The sequence below is a fragment of the Abramis brama genome (assembly GCF_963993115.1).
Source record: "Abramis brama genome assembly, chromosome: 18".
Classification (NCBI taxonomy): Eukaryota; Metazoa; Chordata; class Actinopteri; order Cypriniformes; family Leuciscidae; genus Abramis; species Abramis brama.
The window spans coordinates 17,718,758-17,742,433 of NC_139980.1; the positions used below are offsets into that span (position 1 = coordinate 17,718,758).

General features: G+C 38.9%; 2 protein-coding genes across 2 annotated transcripts; both read left to right on the forward strand.

The window, feature by feature from the left end:
- Positions 1-5,685: 5,685 nt before the first annotated feature.
- actc2 (actin, alpha, cardiac muscle 2) lies at positions 5,686-9,022 on the forward strand. Its single transcript, XM_084092163.1, has 8 exons — positions 5,686-5,799; positions 6,416-6,560; positions 6,688-6,927; positions 7,070-7,154; positions 7,245-7,406; positions 7,628-7,819; positions 8,389-8,570; positions 8,657-9,022. The coding sequence occupies exons 2-8, from the start codon at positions 6,432-6,434 to the stop codon at positions 8,798-8,800; spliced, it is 1,134 nt and encodes a 377-aa protein (XP_083948289.1). The 5' UTR covers positions 5,686-5,799; positions 6,416-6,431; the 3' UTR covers positions 8,801-9,022.
- A 1,436-nt stretch (positions 9,023-10,458) lies between these two features.
- gjd2b (gap junction protein delta 2b) lies at positions 10,459-13,369 on the forward strand. Its single transcript, XM_084091360.1, has 2 exons — positions 10,459-10,896; positions 11,880-13,369. The coding sequence occupies exons 1-2, from the start codon at positions 10,826-10,828 to the stop codon at positions 12,721-12,723; spliced, it is 915 nt and encodes a 304-aa protein (XP_083947486.1). The 5' UTR covers positions 10,459-10,825; the 3' UTR covers positions 12,724-13,369.
- Positions 13,370-23,676: the final 10,307 nt, after the last annotated feature.

Consider the following 23,676-nt stretch of genomic DNA (forward strand, 5'->3'; position numbering starts at 1 on the left):
AATCTGTAAGATCTTACCTTCATGCTGTGGAAAAACAAACCAGAAGACAGAACACAATGAGTGCATGACAAGCTACATGCTACATGCTAACAACAACTGAATATATTTTAGCAAAATGGTTATACCCTTATGAAAAGGAAATATATTTCCCATGTATTAATGGTCAATATATTAAATGGTTTAACAGTATATTTGAAAATATACAGAATAAATATTGTGTTAATATATTACAATATATTGAATAATACATAAGGAATTGCCGCTTTTCATATATTGAAACATATGTGACAATATATTTACTAATATATCATAATGCATGTATATATGTGATCAGAAATGGTACTGCATATATTGCAGATATATTTACTCCTGCAACATTAACACACATAATATAGTGAAATATATAATGTTGTATTCTTATATTTTTTATTTATTTACTTATAAATGTTTCATATTTTCAAGCTAGTTAACAAAAGCACAAACATACCTGCATGCACTAAAGTATTTAGCCAAGAGACTGTCACTGTGCTGAAAAAGGAACAGCCATTACTTTTAAAACATAGTAATTACAGTATTGATGATATTCGGCCAGTCATCAACCGAACCACAGACTCCAACCTTTTACATTCCAAAATAATAGAACATTAAACACTAACAGCATTGAAATCACTCAGAACATGTTAGCTAATGTGTCACAACCCTTTGCAGCTTCATAGAAACATGCTAATAAGCACTCAATGTTTGCAAACCACATGCTTAGGAATAAATGTTATCTATTAACATTGACGGTTCTTCACAATAACAACAACAAAAAAAATGGTTATTTTAAGAACTGTTTATTGAAAGGTTCTTTGAAAAAAACTAAAATTGTTCTTCTATGGCATCACTGCAAAAAACCCTTTTGAAACCATTATTTTTAGGAACAACTAACAACCACTCAAAATGATAGCAAGTTACTTCAACCAGAACACCCTATAACTGCAGAGCAATGTGCTAACAAAGTAGCAAAGTTGTTGCAACAACCTAATGTGTCAGCGACCATTTTAGATGAATCAAACACTGTTCACATTTACTTCAGAAAATGTAAAAATCTAGTTTATGGTGTTATCTTCAGTCATATGCAAAGGTTGGCATGGTTGTGAATTAACTGCCTTTCAAGGGGGCACAACACAACCATTGTCTGTGTGGTCTAAACACTTCCTATTGGGAAAATGTGTCACCATTTTGCTGACCTGTAAACAAACAGTAATCTTGGGACCTCTTATGTCTTAGGTTGTACTGTGCATGGTACTCTATGCTCTGAGCAGACAGGTGTGTGTGTGTGTGTGTGTGTGTGTGTGTGTTAAGGAGGGGAGTGTGAGCTGTCAAACACCCCAGCAGCTGTTCCACAAGCAACTCTCCCCCTAAACACACACATACAAACCTTCTCAAACTGAAAGCAACAGGAAGCACCAGGGAGCCAATGTCTACAAAACAGTTGTTCCATCCTTTTTTTAAGTCCTTCACAAATGACAGCAGATGAATCAACACTAGAAAAAAAGATTTTATTCACCAAGGGTTTTTTCAAAACAATTCACTGGACCACACACAAAATAAAACTGGAGACTCCAAACCTACAAGGACAAGCATATAGTGTAGATCTTCCATGCATTGATGTGTTTATTCTCATAAGGTGCCTTCATATAACATTTTGGCAAAATGTCATGGGCATAAAGGCCCACAGCTCACACAGAAGTCACTTTCAAATCAAGAAGATGTAGCACTTTATTTTACAGTCCTGTTCCCCATGTACATACTGTGTACTTATTATAGAATTTACAATAACTGGGTGATAAGGTACTAACTCTGAACTTATCCCTAAACCTAACCTTAACCCATGTATTTATCTTGCATTTACCCAGTGCTTTCTTGTGTAAGTACACTGTAAGTACACATACTGTAAAATAAAGTGTTACCCAAGCAGCTTTCTGATAGTGAACACAGCGAATCTTCATGATCAACTTGATCCTGTTTTATTTTATTTTTTGTTTTTTTGATTCCTGATTTTCTTGAAAATCTGCATGATGAAATCATTCACTATAAAGGAACGGTCACACTAAACTTTGAACACGCAGAATTTCTTTGGACATTGCAATAGTTGTGATAAGATTTCATGCTCTGAAGCATCTTTTAAATTCAACCTTTAACAATTAATAACAAATCCCAAATGTACCTGCTCCACTTTCCTGCAAGTCTGCAAAAGTTTGTGTTCTTTTTATTTGGCTAAGAGGTTGCTTATCGATTTTCTATTGATCACAAGTCTTCACGTGATGAGAAATCGAATCGATAAAGTCAGAGTTTACCAAATTTGAACTTTGAAAGGATTTACGCAAAATTCCTGATCACGTGGAATCCTGTTGAAATGACTGCATTTCACCACCGCAAAAATTTCCCTAAACAACAGTGTGACCGCACCTTTGAGGCCCTGATATACTTCAAGTGAAATCGAAGCATGAACTGGTTGACGTCATTTCGAACAAAAACAGTCCAAAACAAAGTTTGTTTGGAGTTTGTTCCTGTAGTTTGACTGGTTCGCTCTGACTGGTAAACACCTTCGAACAACCAGTGATCCATGGCGATCACGTAACTTTACGATTATGATTTACACATTCATCAGCAGTGTTGAGATAACATCATACCGCTGCTCTGGTAACTTATTTTGACCTCTAAGCGAAGAACGAAAAACAATTTTGCCGTGAGTATATTGAGGCCTTTATTGTTCGAGGTTCTGAAGAATTCTTAAATATCATGTTCTGTTTACCAACTGAAAAGACACATTCAGAGTGAATGTTTACATGAGGAAAACACAGTAAGTTCGCATCTATGACAAACAAGAGAGAAGAAGAAGAAGAATAGAGAGAGGGTGGTGACAGGTTATTCCTGTGAAGCTGGCATGAGTTCAGCTCTGCACACATAGAACGAGATCACTGAGAAGGCGTGGATTCAGCATTCCAGACTCCACTATGAAATGTCTGGCTCTCACTCAGACTTTGCGTTTGACACAGACCGCTTAATCCCCAATTACATTTATGGCCTTTATGTATTGTCACTGGTTATTGATTGCTGATTGAACCAATACTATTTGTCAGTTCTGTAAGTCATTCAGAGCATATGATGAACGATGAGAGCGGTTAGTAGGACACAACATGGCTCACATCATAATTATGTAATCAGCTATTTATAAAATGTGAGTGACAGTGTCAAAACATTGCTTAGTATTGGATATCTGATTAAGCCTTTTCTGAAATCATGAGTGTGCTCTGTGATGAATGCATTCAACAAATCAGAGGATGAAATGCATTGAGTTTCAGAGGGCCACAGAAAGATCTAGCTGGCAACAAGCAACAGATATCCTGTGACAGGACCAGACGGCATTACCATCCAGAGAATGTGACCCTAGAATAATAATGTTTCTCCGCTCAACGGAAACCTCGGCTCATCTGAAGACTTATGACCTTCAGCTTTCCTTTTTAAGTATCTAATAAGCACAAGAGGTCCTTAAAGGGCAAAGGAGACGCATCTGCATTTCAAAAGAAAGATGTCACGGAAACCATTTGCATAAGATTAGCAAAGGAACATTGTGAACAAAAGATTACTGTAATTTTGGAACATTTTGGAGATGCCCTCAACGGGAATGCTAAACACACTTTTTGAAGTGCGAGTGGATTATTGGAAGGAAGAGCTGCGAGAGAAACAGCAAGTAGATTAAGCACAACTGCTCGCCCCTTACAGGCTGTTTTGCTTCTAAAAGGGATTAAAGTTTACTGTAAGTTCAAAGCGAGTGTATTGCAGAGGAAAGCGAGCTGTGAAGACTGAATTTTCTGGTTGCACTTCACTTACATTGCAACAAAAATATGAAGAATATTTTTTATGATTATGAACCTATTCGGAAGCTTGACCAGTATTTGCAGACGTGCGGTTCGAGCAAATATCAAGGTTATTTTGGTAGCAGCCAAATCACCTTAAACACAACCACGAGTTCAAATAGAGGAAACATTAAGCCCCTGCCGGCTGACAGATGCTCAGACAGAGAATGTTGGGGATTATGCAAAAAACAGCACGTTACATCACTCAGTAGTCACATGAATTTAACATTATGAGAGGGAACGTCCATTACTGATTTGGACACTGTAGCGCAAACGAACATTGAACAATGGAAATCCAGACACAGCAACATACTTTCTTTTGACCCCTATAAATCCAGAAATGGGGCAAAATGCTGATACAGGAGAGAGGAGGTGAACTCAGATAACGCCGCAACTCAGCAATTTTGGGTTAAACACTTTAATACGGTGAACACCGGTGATGGTCGTTGACGTGAGTTCCACAATCCCCATTTTAAAATCCTCTATTCATCAATTTAGCTCTGCTAACCTAAGAGTGTGGGTTTTTAACAAAGATGTTCAAAGTTGCTGATGTGGTACCACAGGTTTGTAAAATGTTATTTGAACCTCTTCTATGAAACCGGCCTATCAGAAACAGAGCAGCTCCCTATAATAAAATTCATCTTAATCATTGCCTCTAAAAGGGTGATGACTCTCAAGCCAAATAAAGTCTCATTAAGTGTCTTTGATATGCAGTGCCAGTTCTATTCAATAAAGCAGACAGATAACCCTACATGAGTTTTGCATTCTCCCCTTTTATCTTGCTAAAGCTCAAACACTTCAGCTATGATATAAATGGAGACAAATGGCAGGGACACGTTAGATGAAAGGGTTGGCCTGAATGGGGGATGGATGCAAAACAGAACAATTGCATTTTGGGCATCCTGTCTTGTCTATTGTGATTTCAGGATTTCACTCAAATTGAATTTTCTCAAATGATCATTCTCCCCAATACATTTCTATTGCCAGTCCCCTTTATATAGATATACTGTTATTCTTCAAATTCCATTCAAAGACTAACAAATTATTTAATTTCAAAGTCAAGTCATTCAAGTTACTTATCCTAATGCAGTGATATTAAACTGTATTATATAAAGATTCAGACAGACAGACAGACAGATAGATAGATAGATAGATAGATAGATAGATAGATAGATAGATAGATAGATAGATAGATAGATATGTTTACTTGACACTCTTCTGATATGTATTGAGAATTATACAGTTCAAATACATTATAAAAGTATTTACACACACAAAAATGTCTATAGGCACAGACAGAAACGTTACAGCAAATACAACATAGTTTTTTTTTTCAATCAAATGTGTTCTTTTTTTCAATCAAATGTGTTCTTTTTCTCCCTGTTTATTCCCTGTTTCAAAACTCTCGTTTTCCTCAGAAACGCCGACACATTCGTATTTCGTATCTTAAATTAAAATCCTCAATCATCATTAGGTGCAAACGGTTGATTATCTGTCCTTAAAATGAAGAAAAAAAGAAAAAAAGAAAAAAAAATCTCTTATTACCATATCAGTTTTATTTAGCGCGTAACATGCAGATTTAAGGGATGACATCTTAACAAATGTGATTAATAATGACGTGCTGGAAATCGTGGAATACCATCACTCGCCCCCCCTTCCGCGACGCCTCCCCGCGTCTCTTCCCATACATGGGCTTGGGACCGAATGCCTCACGGGGGTCTCTCCTCTCCGCGCCCTTCCATTCATGGCCACTCCACCCTCAATGGCGCTCGGGATACCAAATAAGGAGAGGGAAGTCCAGCGGGCGCCGGGCCATTCGTGGAGTATAAATTGGCTGCTTCTCAAGGCGGTGTCTATTCACTCTCCAAGGGAACCAGCTCCTGGTGCTGATCTGGTAAGTACAGCTAAAGCTTTCAGAAATGTCAGACTTCATTTAATGGGATGATCTTCTGAACGCCAGGATTTAAACGAGGCCAGTTCTGCTGCAATATCGCTGGAATTATAATGAAAATAATTGACTCTGGAGCTAAACAAACATTTCCGAGGCTTAAGAGTTGCCAGTTAAGAATACTTTGCTGACTTTGAGTTTCAGAAATGTTGTTAGGCCTAATGTTCTTATTTTTGAAACTTTGTCATGAGGATAAGTCAATCAAAGATGAGCATGTCTGAGGTACTGAACTACACTCTTTTTTTTTTTTCTTTTTTTTTTAAGTTGCTAAGTAGGGTTTTCACAGCGATGCCATAGAAGAACCGTTTGGGGTTAAGAGTGAATCAATAACCTTTTTCTACTATAAAGAACATTTTGTGCAATGGAAAGATTCAATGGACGTAAACGGTTCTTCATGGAACCATATGCCAACAAAGAATGTTTATTTCTAAGAGTGTATTAGAAGAATTTTAGATGGGATGGTGGTCTATTTGTCTATTCAAGAGAACGCTTGAGCCTGGCAGGAATGCAAATGACTTCGATGTTCGCAGCATGTTCAGATATGTTTCTGATCCTCATATAGAATCCCAGCTGACACCATGTGTGACGACGATGAGACCACCGCTCTTGTGTGTGATAATGGCTCCGGCCTGGTGAAGGCTGGCTTTGCCGGAGATGATGCTCCTCGCGCTGTCTTCCCCTCCATCGTTGGTCGTCCTCGCCACCAGGTACAATCACGATATTAAGCATACTATGGCATACTGTAAGTTAAATGTTGGATAAAAGCATCTGCCAAATACATAAATGTAAATATAATACAGTACTGAACTATTGTTATCTTCTCTTCCCTAACAGGGTGTCATGGTAGGTATGGGACAGAAAGATTCCTACGTGGGTGATGAGGCCCAGAGCAAGAGAGGTATCCTGACCTTGAAGTACCCAATCGAGCACGGTATTATCACCAACTGGGATGATATGGAGAAGATCTGGCACCACACCTTTTACAATGAGCTGCGTGTGGCCCCTGAGGAACATCCCACCCTTCTCACTGAGGCTCCTCTTAACCCCAAGGCCAACAGAGAGAAGATGACACAGGTAAACTTGCTTGAACATTCCCAAATATGTGCACATTCAGTGACTCCACAAACTTAAAAAGACAGTTCACCCTAAAAATGAACTCATTTACTCACCCTGTTGTCACAAATATTATAAATGTCTGGCTACCATTTGTTTGCAGATCATGTTTGAGACCTTCAACGTTCCTGCCATGTATGTGGCCATCCAGGCTGTGCTGTCACTGTACGCCTCTGGCCGTACCACTGGTGAGTGTTGTTTGTGAATACATGCATTGAAATACTTCACTCCTTTTAGGTTTGTCTAGAACTGTAAAAAAAAAAATGTGTCGTTTGTAGGTATTGTGCTGGACTCTGGAGATGGCGTGACCCACAATGTCCCTATCTATGAGGGTTACGCTCTTCCCCACGCCATTATGCGTCTGGATCTGGCCGGTCGCGACCTGACCGACTACCTGATGAAGATCCTGACTGAGCGTGGCTACTCTTTTGTGACCACTGGTATGAATAAACTATGCCGTCTCATTAAGTTGCTGCCTTAAATTTTTACTTAAATTACATTAAACTTCTAAAAAAAAGTTGAAAATTGCTTAACTTATTTTTATGGGTGAAAGCAATGTAAAAACATGTTGTTACAACTTATTGAGCATATACTTTTTTACAATGTGAGTGATCAAACCATATATTAATATACTGTTAAAACTGGAATTTCATTATCACAGCTGAGCGTGAGATTGTGCGAGACATCAAGGAGAAGCTATGCTACGTCGCTCTGGACTTTGAGAATGAAATGGCCACTGCTGCTTCCTCCTCTTCTCTGGAGAAATCCTACGAGTTGCCTGATGGCCAGGTCATCACTATTGGAAATGAACGTTTCCGTTGTCCCGAGACCCTCTTCCAGCCTTCTTTCATTGGTGGGTGATATAATATTAATTTTACCAGTGTCTAAGGGGCCGTTTACACAACATCGTTTTCAGCTAAAAACACATACTTTTTATGCGTTTTGGCCGTTCATTTACACGACAACAGCGTTTTGGGGGCCTGAACATGCAAACTTTTGAAAACTCGTTTCAAAGTGCACGTGTTCAGTCTGTAGACGCGTAGTATTTCTTTACAAAGTGACATCGCCAACTACTGGCCTGGGATGATAATACAGCGTTTTTAGTCATTTTCAGGGATCTGTGTGAACGGGGATCAATGTTATCATCGGTATGTGAAAAACGCAAACCTACATAGTTGGCCTACATAGTTGCCCAGACAGCAACATAGTGTCGGCCCAGATCCGGGCCACATCTGTTACATGTTGATTCGACGCGTTCCAGATGTGGGCTGGATCTGGCCCAACACTATGTTGCTGTCTAGGTGTCGTGTAGTCACATCCAAAGATTTGCATGCTGCTAGCAAAAATTAAGCTACAAACATATTTTCTTTTATTTTTAGCTTTATTTTTCATAGTTTTCACTGCTTCTTTTGCTTACCAAAGGTATGGAGTCTGCTGGTATCCATGAGACCACATACAACAGCATCATGAAGTGCGACATTGACATCCGTAAGGACTTGTACGCCAACAATGTCCTATCTGGTGGAACCACCATGTACCCAGGTATTGCTGATCGTATGCAGAAGGAGATTACAGCTCTGGCCCCCAGCACCATGAAGATCAAGGTTGAATATTTATTCAGTCATTAAGCTTTCCAATCTTATTTTATTGTTGTAGGATTTGTAATAATCACGTGTCTTCTTTCTCATAGATCATCGCTCCCCCTGAGCGCAAGTACTCCGTCTGGATCGGTGGCTCCATTCTGGCTTCCCTGTCCACCTTTCAGCAAATGTGGATCAGCAAGCAGGAATACGATGAGGCTGGCCCATCCATCGTCCACAGGAAGTGCTTCTAAGTGCCAGGAGACCCATATTACACTGATTATGGATGCAAATAAACTGAAATCCTCAACATTACCTCCATCTCTTATGCATGCAGGCAGATATTGCCTGTATTTTTCCTTGTACAGTATGTTTACACCAAAGTGCAATTTGTTTGTAGTTATTTACTGGTTCAGAACAAAATTTGTATGTGAATATTTATTGGTTTTTAAATAAACAAGACCGGGGAATTTGTGAAGAAATCATCTTTTTCCTCCAGAAGCATTTTGAATTTAATACAAGACATGCATTGTTCGTTAAAACAGCACAGGTCTGCATAAAAGCTAGCTGTGATGGATTCATATTTGCGACTTCAATTAGCACCCAGTTTAAAATAGCTGCCGCTCTCTAGGAGGCGAAGTGAGATCAGAGGAGAACGCAGCTCATTGTCAAGATGCCCTCTTCAGGCTTATGAGAATATTTATTTTTATCTTACCTGCACTATAAATATATGCAAACATTGCTTGCCCATCAGTTTTACAGTCTCAGCTCCTAGTTGAGGGATATCCCATGCTTGTCATGCATTGTTTTTATCTCTCCATCATCCTAGTGGGTTGTCCTAAAGCGATTACTCACCACTGTAAGTGCACCAACAGGCCTTTACCACAAATAGATGTTTGATTACCTTTCATCACCTGCAGGAGGGTGCAAGTGAGGGTTATGGAACTGTGCTTGATGTGAAGAGTTCAGATTAACCTACTCGATCAGCTGTTGTAAAATATGCGCTTGTAATCTCAAGCGTTTTGCAGAACAGAAAACGTATAGCATTGTAATTGTAAACAGTGTGTGCGAAAATACAATGAATTTAAGGACGGTCTACTATATTAAATTTAATTATTTGCTAAAATAAGTATAAAGATACCTTTAAATGTTTAAATGCGCAATCGGTCTCGTGCAACAACCGTTGTAATATGACGCCACTGGCTAAATGTCATCAAAACACATTTTAAAGTTCTTATTTTGTGATATCATCACCTTCCTAAAATAATTGCCCTAGTCATTTTTCCAGGTTTTTCAGAAAACACAAAAAACTGAACCTAACTTCAGAGGTTAAGTAGATTTTCGTTCTTGATGCAGCTGCCATCTGAGCTAAATAAAACAAGTCACACTCTTGACATAGGCCATTATACTACAGGGGTAGAATTGCATGATCTGTTGGGCGATTTTACCAGAGGTGGCCAGCATCATGAGGAGATGACTTATGCACACACAAAAAAAAAAAACAAAAAAAACATTTTTTTGTAAAAAAATTACTTAAGCAATTATTTTAGGAAGGTGACGATATGCAAATTTATTATAAATATATGTAATACATGATATATGATATAAATAAATGATATATAATTACAGTGCTTGTCGTGCTTTATAAATCGCTATTTGAAGCGCGCGTGCGGAAACCTCTACTTTCTTTGCGGGGTTTCAAGCCTTATAATTACCCCCCCACGATTTGCGCCCTGTTTATGATCGAGCGCGCGCGCACACTAAACTCTAATCTGCTTCGGACTCCCATCCTGTCACGCTGGTGGGTGGGTGTGAGCCGGAGACAGACATCCCCAGTGATTTGAGTTTATCACCAATGATTTTATTACGGATTAATCAGTGCATCTCTGGCATATTCGGAGAATAATGAAACGGATAAATCCTGCTGTTCTGATTTCTCTCCGACAACCTGTCTGCGCGTGACGCAGGGGGGAGGAGGAGTGGGAAGTCTACTTAAAGCGGGATTAGCACGAGCCAAACATTATACTCCCCTCCATTTAGGCTCAGAGCGACCTATCGTCCTGCTCGCGAGACAGAAAATAGGAAGGCTTTAGACTAATCAGGACCTCAGACGAGGGCGCGCGCTCCGGAGCGAGGCGTGGACGACAAGGTGGACAGCAGCGACTAATCAATGCATTCACCCGATACTACACTCGCCTTTAGAGCGATAGACGCGGAACACTAGCTCGCATTTGATTTCACACGGTCCACTGTGTTATAGCGTCTCCGAATGAACAACCATGGGGGAATGGACAATTCTCGAGCGTCTCCTGGAGGCGGCTGTCCAACAGCACTCTACTATGATCGGGAGGTGAGGGAAAAAGTGGAAAAATGTTTATTGATTGCTTAGTACATTAAAAATAAAAACAATGAGGTCATTACGCAGTGACCCTTCTGAATAAGGGCGATTGGCCGTTGGAACTTAATGATCTCTTCACTGCCAAGGACAGAAAAGCGCTCGAATAATTGAGATAATGCTTTTTGTTGCTGGTGTTACTGCACATTTTGATAAACGAAGCTTTTGTGCCATCGGTAAGATTACTGTTCCATGTCAGATCGTATATGCTTTCAAAGAAATGTTGTGCGCGCCCTGACTGGATGCGCGCGTATGCCTGTGGAGAGAGTTTCAGCACTGGACAGCTCCCCGCGTCAATCTGCACAGCCAATGAATGTACAATGATACAGTAAAAAAAAAAACCTGTTAACTGGTTAGCTGTAAGTTACTATATTATATACAATAAAAAAATAACAGACATGACATGGTCATTTTACTGTGAAATACTATAAAGTGACGGTTTTAATGGTGACAATCTGTGTTATACTGTATTCGACTCGATAATAAATGTGTCGAAATCAGTAAAAAGGAGGTTGCCAGATGTCAATTTTGAGTGTTTTATGTTACATTTGATGCTAATTGGTTATTGTACATAGCCTATTTCAGTACCTTGATTATGTTTTGTGTAGGTAAATGTACATTAAATGCTGAGCGCTACTGTTTGCGTCCGTTTAATGAAATGTAATTCATTATGTGCTCATCTGTTTAACAATTTGTACTACATATCAGTATAGGCAAAGAACAAAGCATTGTACAAATTTAGTTACTGAAATATTTTATCATTATCAGATAACAAGCAAATCAGTAGCATTCATGAAATATGGTTAAGGACTGCCAGTTTTTAATAGTAAATTTAACAGGATGTTTTCAATTACATATTTGTTTTCTCATTTTTTTTGACTTGACTACTGGAGCAGATACACTATGAACTTAAAATATATCTTTCTTTGTCTCTTAAGGATCCTACTGACAGTGGTGGTGATCTTCCGGATTCTAATCGTTGCAATAGTCGGAGAGACCGTGTACGACGACGAGCAGTCCATGTTCGTGTGTAACACTTTACAGCCGGGCTGCAACCAAGCTTGCTATGACAAAGCGTTCCCTATATCTCACATCAGATACTGGGTGTTCCAGATCATCATGGTATGCACTCCCAGTCTGTGCTTCATCACATACTCGGTGCATCAGTCGGCCAAACAGAAGGAGCGCAGATACTCCATGGTCTACCTGTCCCTCGACAAAGATCCCGATTCAATGAGACGAGACGACAGCAAAAAGATCAAAAACACCATCGTGAACGGAGTACTCCAGAACACCGAAAACTCCACCAAAGAATCCGAGCCCGACTGCATGGAAGTGAAAGAGATCCCTCATTCGGCCATGAGAACTACCAAATCTAAAATGAGACGACAAGAGGGCATCTCGAGGTTTTACATCATTCAGGTGGTTTTCAGGAACGCGCTGGAGATCGGCTTCTTGGTGGGGCAGTACTTCTTGTACGGATTCAACGTGCCCGCCGTGTACGAGTGCGACCGGTACCCTTGCATCAAAGACGTCGAGTGCTACGTCTCGAGACCCACAGAGAAAACCGTGTTCCTCGTCTTCATGTTCGCAGTCAGCGGGATTTGCGTGGTGCTCAACCTGGCGGAACTCAATCACCTGGGCTGGAGGAAAATTAAAGCGGCGGTGAGGGGGGTGCAGGCCAGGAGGAAGTCCATATATGAGATCAGAAACAAGGACTTGCCCCGGATGAGCATGCCTAATTTCGGCCGCACCCAGTCGAGTGACTCTGCCTACGTCTAATGCTATCTTCATGTGGTGCTCAATCCAGGTCCAGGAAGACCCCAGGTTGCACATTTTGGATGTTTCCCTAATCCGAAACACCCATTTCAATTCTCGGAGCCTGATCGTTTACTGACCCTCATGTCGTTCCAAACCAGTATGATTTTTTTTTCTTTTTTCTGTGGAACACAAAAGAAGATGTTTGCTTTGTCCATGCAATGAAAGTCGACAACACTGGACCCCATTAAAGCCACTGAGATTTTTTTTTTTTTTTTTTTTTTCATAATATCTTCTTTTGTGTTCCACAGAGCGACATCAGGGTGAGTTAAATGATGACCCAATTTTCACTTTTGGCTCCATTTGGCATCTAAAATGTGCAAAAAACTGAAGAACCACGGCGTTAGATTATATACAAGAGAAGTTATTGTGAACTGTTCATCTCGCCTGTTTCATGGTGGGGTTGATGGATATTATTTGTCTGTTATGGACAACCAGAACAAATGGACCAATCTGTTCCTTATCAGTTACTCAAGGGCACTGATGCAACTTTTTTATCGGTCAGAATGGAACGCTTATGACAATGTTTATTTATTTCTTCATTCACATGATCAGTTGAACCCTAAATATGTTTTGCACTAAATATGGATTTTAAAGAAGCCAAAACAAACCCGAATCGTGCTGTGAAGGTCTTTTTTGTTTTATTATATTGTATTCTCATTCTGGTTTTAGATTGCACATATGATAGTTTCAGTTTACTCACCGCAACTAGATAGACCGCAGTTCATATATGTTTATCCATACTATATAAATCATATCACTCTTAGATAGACTGGCATCTTAAATGATTTGGTTGCCTGTGCTTGCACCACTGACCTTAACATAAGTTATTGTTCCGTTATATTTAAGCTGACTTGCAGATCGGTAGCCGGTGAACTGGCCAATGCTGCAGAACGCTTAACTGTCTATCTTTTTTTGTATTTATTTATTCATTTATTTATTTTTTGACACCAAAGCGCCCATTGCTTTCATTTATGTGAAACAGATATATTGCTTTTATGTATTCAAGTGCCATATATGTACATAGATATATACATATTATAGTATATTGTAATCCTTATCGTGAGATATGAATTCCACAAACTCTTTGTGTGGACTGCTTTCAAAAGGACGTCCTATCCCTTTAATGTGAGATGTTGGGGAATGGAAAAAAGAAACCATCCATACATATTTTGCATTCCTGAAAAGTATATTACATTTGAAGTACATAGAAAACACAGTTGATCGGAAATCAGTGAATACGGGGTTGAGATTCATTTCCCCTGGTGCTCTATTTCTCAAAAAATTCAAATAAAATAATAATAATAATGATGTTAGCAACAATGTGAGATTAAAAAAATTATAATAATAAATGATGGAATCCATCACTAAAAAGGCTGTGTGATTTGCATTGCTTTATGATTTTTGGGGGATTTTTTTTTCTAAAGCATCAGCAAAAGGTGCCATTTTCCTAAGGGATTGACGTCCCAGTCATCTTCCCCATGAATCAACTTCCTGTCAGTTGAAATGCTTGCATGTATTATTATCTTTTTTTTGACTGGTTCAGCAACATAGTGCTTAAATTTGATCCGGGCACCATGATTCTACCTGTCCAGCTTCAGTCATGCTGACACATTGACAGAGGCTTCCTCCCGGTCCGGTGCCCTGAACACAACATCACTGTACAGCAGAGGTCTGGTCCCTGCAGATGTCACGGTTACCCCTGTGCCAAGGTCACAGAGAAACTGCTGAACACTGCAGCCAGTGGCCTCAAACCGGGATTTCTCTCCGCTGACAGACTGGGAGAGGCCTGAGACTCACAAAAGTGCCAACTCTCCAGCAGAGGGGGGGAATCTTGGCCCGAACATCCTGACAGATCAATTTGGAATTCAGCAGGGACCTGAGATTCCTCTTTGACACAACACAAACCGCAAAGGTCCAACCTGACAGGACATCAGTGGATGCTGTTGCTGTGTGCGTGTGTGTGTGTGTGTGTGTGTGTGTGTGTCTTGTACAGTTTCACTTTGTCCCCTCCTACCCTGCTTCTCTCATTAGTTCCTTCCCCTCTATGAAAAAGTCCGAAAAAGTCCTACAAATCTTCTTCTCTGATGAATCAATCCTGCTGTATGGCAGAAATAAAAATATGATAAAAGAACTCAATTTACATTGTTTTTAAAACTTTGCTCAGCTAAATAATAATATATTTTTATAAAGGCAATTTCAAAAAGTATATTAACACTCTAGTGCATCGGATAACAAAATATCAAACCAAGTGAATTTAATTTTAAAAGAACAATAGCACAAACACACTTTAAGCAAAAACATTTGCAAAAAAAAATTTGTCAGGGTCAAAGAAATATATATATAAAAAATATTATTATAATATTTAAATCTTTAGAATATAAATTAAAAGAATAAAATAAAATTAAATAAAGTATACATTTTAAACTGCTTGCCCTATATTGGGTTGCAGGTAATTATAATATATGAATTATAATATACATTATATCAACTACAATAATATAGTATAATATAATATAATATAATATAATATAATATAATATAATATAATATAATATAATATAATATAATATAATATAATATAATATAATATCTAACTTTGTGGACATGTTCATAGTTAATGTAAAGATCTGTGATTTTTCAAAATATACCTAAAATGTACTTTTTATCAAATATTGTAGAACTTCATCATAGTTAATTTAATTATTTAATAACTTGAAACTTGAATATAATATAATATAATATAATATAATATAATATAATATAATATAATATAATATAATATAATATAATATAATAAAACGTGTGGGTATGTTGATAGTTAATGTAAAGATCCACTAAACTTACCAAGAAACCAGTTGGAAACGACTGCAAAATTGTCCTTTCAAAATGGCTAATAATAAAACGTTTGTAGAAAAGCTCTATCATGTTTTGTTTGCAGACGCCATTTGGTTTGATCATTTGAATCTAACACACAAAACAAAAAAAACTAAATTTAAGAGTGCCTTAAAATATTTATAGAATTTATGAATTGTATTATGTATTGCTCTGTTAGACTATATATACATCATGTCCCAAAACAAATAAATTAGCTCCATATTACCATTTTAAATGTGGAACCTTTAAGCAATTCAAAGGATTGTGTGTTGGTTTATTTTTAGCTCTCAGTCAGACTCAGTACTGTGAGATGCTTAGAAAGCATTTCGAATAATTCAAGCTCAATATACTGGCACAAGCTATAATTCTCTAAAGCAGGTTAGGGAATGCTGATGCTTAGAACCCCCGAACACCCCTCCGCCCCTCATCTATGAAGCTTAATAAAAGATTAAGGTAAAAGTGCGCCAATGCAAAACTTGATGGAAGCGTCTTTGAGCTTCAGTATTATGGTGGAGAAATACATGATTACTGTATATCAGTTTATATACTGCTAGACTCTCGCAAAAAGAAACTCTACTAACTCATGCAAAGTGCTGTGTAATTGTTAAAACCCACAGTCATATGTCTATAAGGTTCTGTGTATAAGGTGATTTAGGCAACAAACCAATCAGACGTCCACTTAAGATCCAGGCACCGTGATTGGCCATCAGGGTCTCATTAGACTGGGAGACATGAGCCCATGCAAGTATTATATTATAACCAAAACACTTCACGGTATCTGCAATAGAGTTCAAACGTGTCAATGTGCCCAAACCATCGACTGAGGCATCCGAAAAGCCTGTCTGGTCTGAGATCCTGTCATCAGCCGTCAGTCACAGGGATTTCCGGCAAAGTCATCGGAATCACAAAGTCACAGTCAGCAAGAACAGCTGACGAAACACAACAGCGAGAACAACACAGACATTTTTGTCCATGTATGAAGTCCCCACAAGAAACAATGTGCTCAAAATAATACACTGCAACACACTTACTAGACACAAAGAAAAAGAAAGGCATTTTCTTAAAATTTTCTTTCCTATGTGGTAAAAATAGCTCCGAAGTGGCTTAGTGGTTAAAGAGCTGGACTAAAAACCCAAAGGTTGTGGATTCTAAGGCCAGACGGGGCAAATCATAAGCTCCCCATTGTGTCCTTGAACAGGACACTTAATCCCAGGTTGCCCCAGGTGAAGCCTTCTAAGATAGACAACTCTGTTGTTTCTTCCTACTGTGAAGAAAGAGTGCCATTTGATGTTGTTAAGATTGGGTGTCCAGTCCAGCTCCTGGAGGGCCACTGTACTGCAGAGTTCATCTCCAACCCCAATTCAACAAATCAAGTCACCTTTGTTTATACAGCACAGTTTCAAAGCAGCTTTACAGGGATAAACAGGAAAATAATGAGTCAATGATGCAAAGGTAATTTAATTCTGCTGTAAAGCAGCTCTAAAAAGACAATAATAATCAGTCATTATTTTGGTTCACTATGTAAAGTACATCAATTATGAAATGAGTTAATTTCATCTATAAAGCAGTTCTGCAGAAAACAGTGATGTCATCGTCCAGCTTAGTTCAGTTCTCATCCAATGGTGTAAGTGTCAAATCAGCCATTGTTGAATATTAAGTATCCACAACTAAGCAGGCCAAAGGCAACAGTTGTAAGGAACCCAAACTCCATCATGTGACAGAATGGAGAAAAAAAACCTTGGGAGAAACAGTCAGGGGACCAGTTCACCTCTGGCCAACGAACTAACATGGTGTGATTCAGATTCAGGCTGCATCACAAGTCAGAATTCAGATCAGGATCGGTAGCATTCAAACATTCATCCAGAATTCAGTCAGAATTCTATGGAAGCTTGTTTCCACCACAGAATAAAACATTCAGATAATTGCGACTTTTCTCTCAGAATTGCGAGATACAAAGTCATAATTCCGTGATATAAAGTCGCAATTGCGTGTTCAAAGTCGGAATTGAACTTTAATAATTAAAATAAAATAAACTTTTTTTGCAATTGCAACTTTATATCACGCAATTCTGACTTTATAACACGCAGTTGAGAGTTTATATCTAGCAATTCTGACATCTTTTAATTGTGAGTTTATATCTAGCAATTCTGACATCTTTTCTCAGAATTGTGAGATATAAATAAAAAATATATACTTTTTTTTCTCAGAATTCTGACTTTATAACACGCAATTGCGGCTTTATATCATGCAATTCTGACCTTATATCTCTCAATTGCGTGTTATAAAGTCAGAATTGCGAGATATGAACATGCAATTCTGGAAAAAAAAAGTGGAAAAAAAGATAAAAAGTCGCAATTACCTTTTTTATTTTTCATTCTGTGGTAGAAACAAGCTTCCATAGAATTCAGATCGGGATTGGTAGCATTCAAAATATTTCATCCAGTTTCTTCTGCTTGAAGATCGATTGATCATGCTGGTATGGTCTTGTGGTCTCTGCTGAGGATCTGTGTTGTGGTCGTGTCTTGGTGCAGGTCCGCCATTCTTCTAACGATGTAACAAGTACATCTGGTGTGTCGCTGTTCAGAGAACGACAGGACAGAGATCTTTTTGGGTTCACACCATCCTCCAACGCAGACATAAATACAAGGAATACCATTGGCTTGTTCTCGAGCTAAAGCTAGTTGCCATCAAATAAAACAGTTGCTATGCCAATTTGCTACTGTAAACAAAAGCTTATAATGCTTGTCCCGCCTCCGGGTCTTCTGATTGGTCCACTGTTTTGGAATTAACGTTGATGAGCGGCGCTGCATGTAAAAGTTCAAGTTCTTTTAAATTGACACGGCATCTTAAAAACGTAGCGCTCATGTGAGACGCTGCAAAAGACTGCTCACGCTGCTCATGTGAGATGTGAACGCAAAAGTCATAAACATTCGTCTAGAGCGTTTACATAGAAAAACAATGCACAAGCGGAGCATTGGAATGGAAAAACGTGTTCTGTGTGAACAGCCTCTAACAGTGGTTGCTAAGGTGTTCTGAGTGGATTGTAGAGTGATGTTAGGGTGTTTTTGGACATCGCTTTATAGTGTTGCCAGGTGGTTGCTAAGGTGTTCTGAGTGGTTTTAGGAGATTGTTATGGTGTTTTGTTTCACTAGGTGGTTGCTCAGGCGTTCTGAGTGGTTTCTTGGGTGTTGCTAGGCTGTTCTGGTTGGTGCTATAGTGTTGCTAGGTGATTACCAAGGTCTTCTGAAAGGTTGTTTTGGTATTGCCAGTTGGTTGCTAGGGTGTTCTGCTGGGTGTTACTTGGTGGTTGCAACAGTGTTTTAGAGAGGTTGCTATGATGTTGCTAGGGTACTCTGGAGGTGGCTGTAGTGTTGCTAGGTGGTTGCGAGTGGTTCGTAAAGTGTTGTTAGGGTGTTTTGGACATTGCTATTATAGTGTTGCTAGATGGTTGCTCAGTTGCTCTGAGTGGTTTACAGTGTGTCCATTGGTGTGGCTATAAGGTGTTTCTTGGATGTTGCTAGACTGTTCTGGTCGGTGCTATAGTATTGCTTGGTGATTACCAAGATCTTCTGAAATGTTGTTTTGGTATTGCTAGTTGGTTGCTAGGGTGTTATATTGCTTGAGTGTTTTGGTCATTGTTATAGTGTTACTAGGTGTTCTGTAATATTGTTATGATATTGCTAGGGTAGTAGCTGGTTGTAGCTGTAGGGTTGCTAGGTAGTTGCTAAAGTCTTATGGCTGCTTAGCCATTGCTTATTGACCTGAGTTAAAAAAAAATTCTAAACTCAAATGTTGGGATGTGAAGTTCTGATCCTTTGATATGTGTGTGGTCATTTAAGTGTGGTCAAACTCAGCAGAAGAAAGAGGACAAATGCTAAAGAAGGTGAGGTGTCAGTTAAGTGAATCAGACAGCACCATTTGCCACTTATTAAAAATTGTTTAAAGAATCACTTCATCTGTTTTACATAATTTCCTTTGACAACTGGCTTTTGTTCCAACAGATAGTTGCCAACTCTTCCTAGTGAAATCTCATTAGAATCGCACAAATCTCGTTGGAGCACAATGCTCCTTAAGTCACCTGCCAAAACACTGGTACAAGCCCAAGGGGATTAGAATGTCTTGGAGAAGCTTAAGCCTGTGGGACTATTCCAGCCCACACCATCCTCCAACACCAGGGCCTTCATTCAAAGTACATCCTTTATAGACTCCATCTTTTCACAGTAGGGTAACATAATCTTCTGTGTAAGATGTAGGGATCAAAGGAATTACCTCTTTTAGAAGACTTTGAGATGACATTCAAGCCTCAGTAGTGTAAGACGCGATTGGTTGGCGGTTGTTGTTTTGCCAAACCAATCAAAAAGGAAATCCTACATATTGTTCAGGATTGTGCTCATTAGACAACATGCACCTGAGCCTCTTACGAGTGCTGAAGATCTCTAGCAAATCTGGATTTACTGCACAACTGTAAAGCAGTTAAAGACACCTACTATGTCTCAAAATTGCACAATGTCAGCTTTCCGCTGGAAGGTAAGGATAATCCAGCAGGCACATTTCTATATTTAACAGAAACCAAGAGAGTAAGATGTGCAATTTTTAAAAGTATAGGAATGATTATGATTAAAATGTTTCAAAAAACTCCCCCCCAAAAAACATTCATTCATTCATTCATTCAGTAACATGTCCAGTTTACTGCCATACTATGTGTGAAAAAAGCACACACAAAAAAAAAAACTGTTTGGATTTTTGACTGTTTGGACTTATCTCAAACAGTCACTTTGGTTGCTAACCAGTGAGCTACTTATGTAATTATCTGTTATCAAGTTTAGATAAACCTAAGGCTGCTCTGAGTAAAGGATGATTTGTAGGCTGATTCATTAATATTAATACGGTATATCATTTATCCCAGATATATCTTTCTGAGAATGGATCAGAGTCTGGATCAGAATGTGACTAACTTAGTTATATATCACTTCCCTTATTATTGTTTCATTGAACTATTCATGCTTCTTTGGACAAATTTGAATGCCAAAAGATGTTTCGGTCACATGCACTTTAGTTTGGGGAACACATATTCACTATTAACTAAGAGTTTTCTCCCAATAAACTTCCCTGTTTTCTGGGAGGGTGTTCTATATGACAGGATGGATAACAGGAGGAGATAGTTGTAGTGGTTTCTTCAGCATTACTAGGGTGTTGGTGTTTGCTAGGTGGTTTCTAGGAAGTTCAGAGAGGTGTTGGGGTTGTGAGGTGGTAGCTAAGATGATATGAGTGGTTTCTGGGATGTTGCTAGGGTGTTCAGCTGGTTGCTAGGAAATTCAGAGGTTCTGTTTTTTGCTATATAGTTTCTAAAATTATCTGAGTGGTTTCTAGGGCATTGCTAGTCTGATGTGGTTGGTGCTATAATGTTGATAGGTGGTTGTCAAGGTGTGGTTTTAGAGTGTTGCTATTTTGTTCTATATGTCACTGTTCTATATTGTTACTAAGTGGTTGATAAAGACATCTGATTGCTTTCTTGGACATTTAAAGGGTGTTCTGGTGGGTGCTGTTGAGTTACTATGTGAAAAGCAACAGTCCTAGTACTGAGCCTTGTGGTACTCCATATTGAAATTCTGATTGATATAACACATCTTCATTTACTGCTACAAATTGATAACAGTCAGATAAGTATGATTTGAACCATGCCAATGCAATTCCACTAATGTCAACATAATTTCCATTGTCTATTCAAAAGAATGTTGTGGTCGATTGTATCAAATCCAGTAACACTAACAGAGAGATACAACCTTGATCGGATGATAAGAGCAAATCATTTGTGACTCTCTATCTCACACTGCTACTATCAGAGTTAGGTATTTTAGTTGGTGCTATAGTGTTACTAGGTGGTTGCTAAGGTATTTTCTGTTTCTTTTTTAAACTCTTTCAAATCCACAACCTACTAAGTGGTGTACAAACTACTAGGGTTTGGGTACTTCCATGTGTTTTGGACATGAAAACATGTTCTGTAGATTTTTGGACAAGGTTCCATCCTATACGTATATGTTTGTTTGCTATTGTTACCATACTGTTTTAAACTTTAACATGAATTGTCTCTGAAATAATGCATTAATTATTAGCTACACTTTTAAAAAGACATTTAAATAGTGAATAGTTTAATTATTTGTTGACATGAGATGACTAAACTGCACTTGCTTATATATTAAATTTGTGCTTTATTGTGACAAATCTGAAGCTACTGTCTTTTTTTGCTCATTTCCCTGTGTAATTTTTACTCTGAATATTGCTTTTCCACCCAACATGCACGTCACAGGAATGTACAACAGAATTACCCGTTTCGAGAAGCCATTGTGAAAGGCGGGTTAATTTCCATAAAGCCTGACACATTAAATCCCCTCAAGTTTCTGCAAGTCCCTTGTGTCAGCAATTCTCCTCGGAGACTTCCTGTTTTTGTTGTAATTACATTGCAGTGGATAGCTGGAATATCATAGTGACTGAGTGTCTGAACAAATGAAAAACTGCACTAATGGAAGTGCGGCACAGCGAGAGCTTCCTTTTTGCTCTGTATCTCCCAGCATCTCTAAAGGGAGACCTGGAGGAGCGGTCGTCATTCAGTCCCACCGCAGCTGTTCAAGCCTGTCTTCCTGCTCTAATCCTCTGCACATGCCGTCATAATACAGCTGGTCACATGATTCGCTCTCACTCTCACTCTCACTCTGTCGGCTTTATCTACAATAAAAGGGAATTGAAATGGACTCATCTGCATTAGAACATCATACGCTCATTAAAAACCGCTTATCACACTCCTAATACTATCAGAGGTTTCATGGTGCTCATTCATTTGTAATTGCTTTAATCAAAATATCCGTAACCATGACCTGAAATATTCATAATTGATCTGTTCTTCTGCATGTCTTTATTTAAAGGGAATAGTTCACCCTAAAATAGAAATGATGTCTTCATTTACGTCATTCCTCATAGCGGATGTCAACCTCACGTCATTCCAAAACTAAAATATCGAATTCCTCATGTCATCCTCACGTCATTCCAAAACTCTTTCTTCCAAGAAACTTAAACTAATTTAAGATATTTTGTACAACCAATCCTTGTCCCTGACTCTAGATTGAGATGTATGGCAGGAGCTCTCAGATAAAGGTCTGCTTTGGTTTCCGCACTGGTGTCTGATTACCATGTTCCTGTGCGCTATTGTTATCCTCTATGACCTTTCTGACCTCTGTACGTAAAGATAAGAGAGAGAGGTTACATGGTTTAGAAACAATCCTTGCAGAAACACTGTAAAGAAAGCCCTTAAGAAGTCAACAAAGAGACAGACCTTAATGAATTACTCAGTGTTGTTGCTGTTATGTTACCCAATCGTATTAGCCCTTGAGCTGTCTCGTGCACAAGCACACTTTACTATCACTGCCCCACCTGGGCATGTAAGGACAGGTAGTCAATATCTGCGGTGCCAAGAAAAGACTCAGCACGGGTTAATCCCGACTGAGCCATGCTTCTAAGTGGATTATTAATTAAGACGTCACAACTTGATACGTCACGATTCACAACCACTCACTTGTTCTCGCCTGCATGGTTTGCTCTTTCTTTCTTAATGTAAGACTACAGGCTCTACATGATTTCCCAGATTAACTTTCAGGCAAGTTTGGGTGCACGGACGTGTGTGTTTTCGTTTGTGTGTGTGTGTGTGTGTGTGTGTATGTGTATGAGATTTTCTGCACCTTACCATCAGAAGCCTTCAGAACAAGTCAAACACATTTGATTGGACAGAATCAAGCTCATGGTCTAAAGTGCACGGCGCAAGTACACTTGGGGCATGTCTGAATACACTTTTGCTAGTTTTATGACGGGAAAAATGGTCGGCACACCTTGCGCATGGTCTAAATGGTTGTCCCTATTCTCTTAATGAGTAATGGGTGTGTTTTGGGCGTACGTGCAATAAACCAGTCAGAGTCTCATCTTCCATTCCCTTTAAAAGCCAGTTGCGCTCGCGCCATCGCGGATTCGCTATTTACATGGCGGAATTTGCAA

What these genes read in the sequence shown, in the direction of transcription:
- actc2 (XM_084092163.1), top strand. Translation starts at nt 6,432, where the DNA reads ATGTGTGACGACGATGAGACCACCGCTCTTGTGTGTGATAATGGCTCC. An exon ending in TTGGTCGTCCTCGCCACCAG is followed by an intron (nt 6,561 to 6,687) that starts GTACAATCACGA and finishes CTTCCCTAACAG; the next exon opens with GGTGTCATGGTAGGTATGGG. An exon ending in CCAGCACCATGAAGATCAAG is followed by an intron (nt 8,571 to 8,656) that starts GTTGAATATTTA and finishes TCTTTCTCATAG; the next exon opens with ATCATCGCTCCCCCTGAGCG.
- gjd2b (XM_084091360.1), top strand. Translation starts at nt 10,826, where the DNA reads ATGGGGGAATGGACAATTCTCGAGCGTCTCCTGGAGGCGGCTGTCCAA. An exon ending in CACTCTACTATGATCGGGAG is followed by an intron (nt 10,897 to 11,879) that starts GTGAGGGAAAAA and finishes TTGTCTCTTAAG; the next exon opens with GATCCTACTGACAGTGGTGG.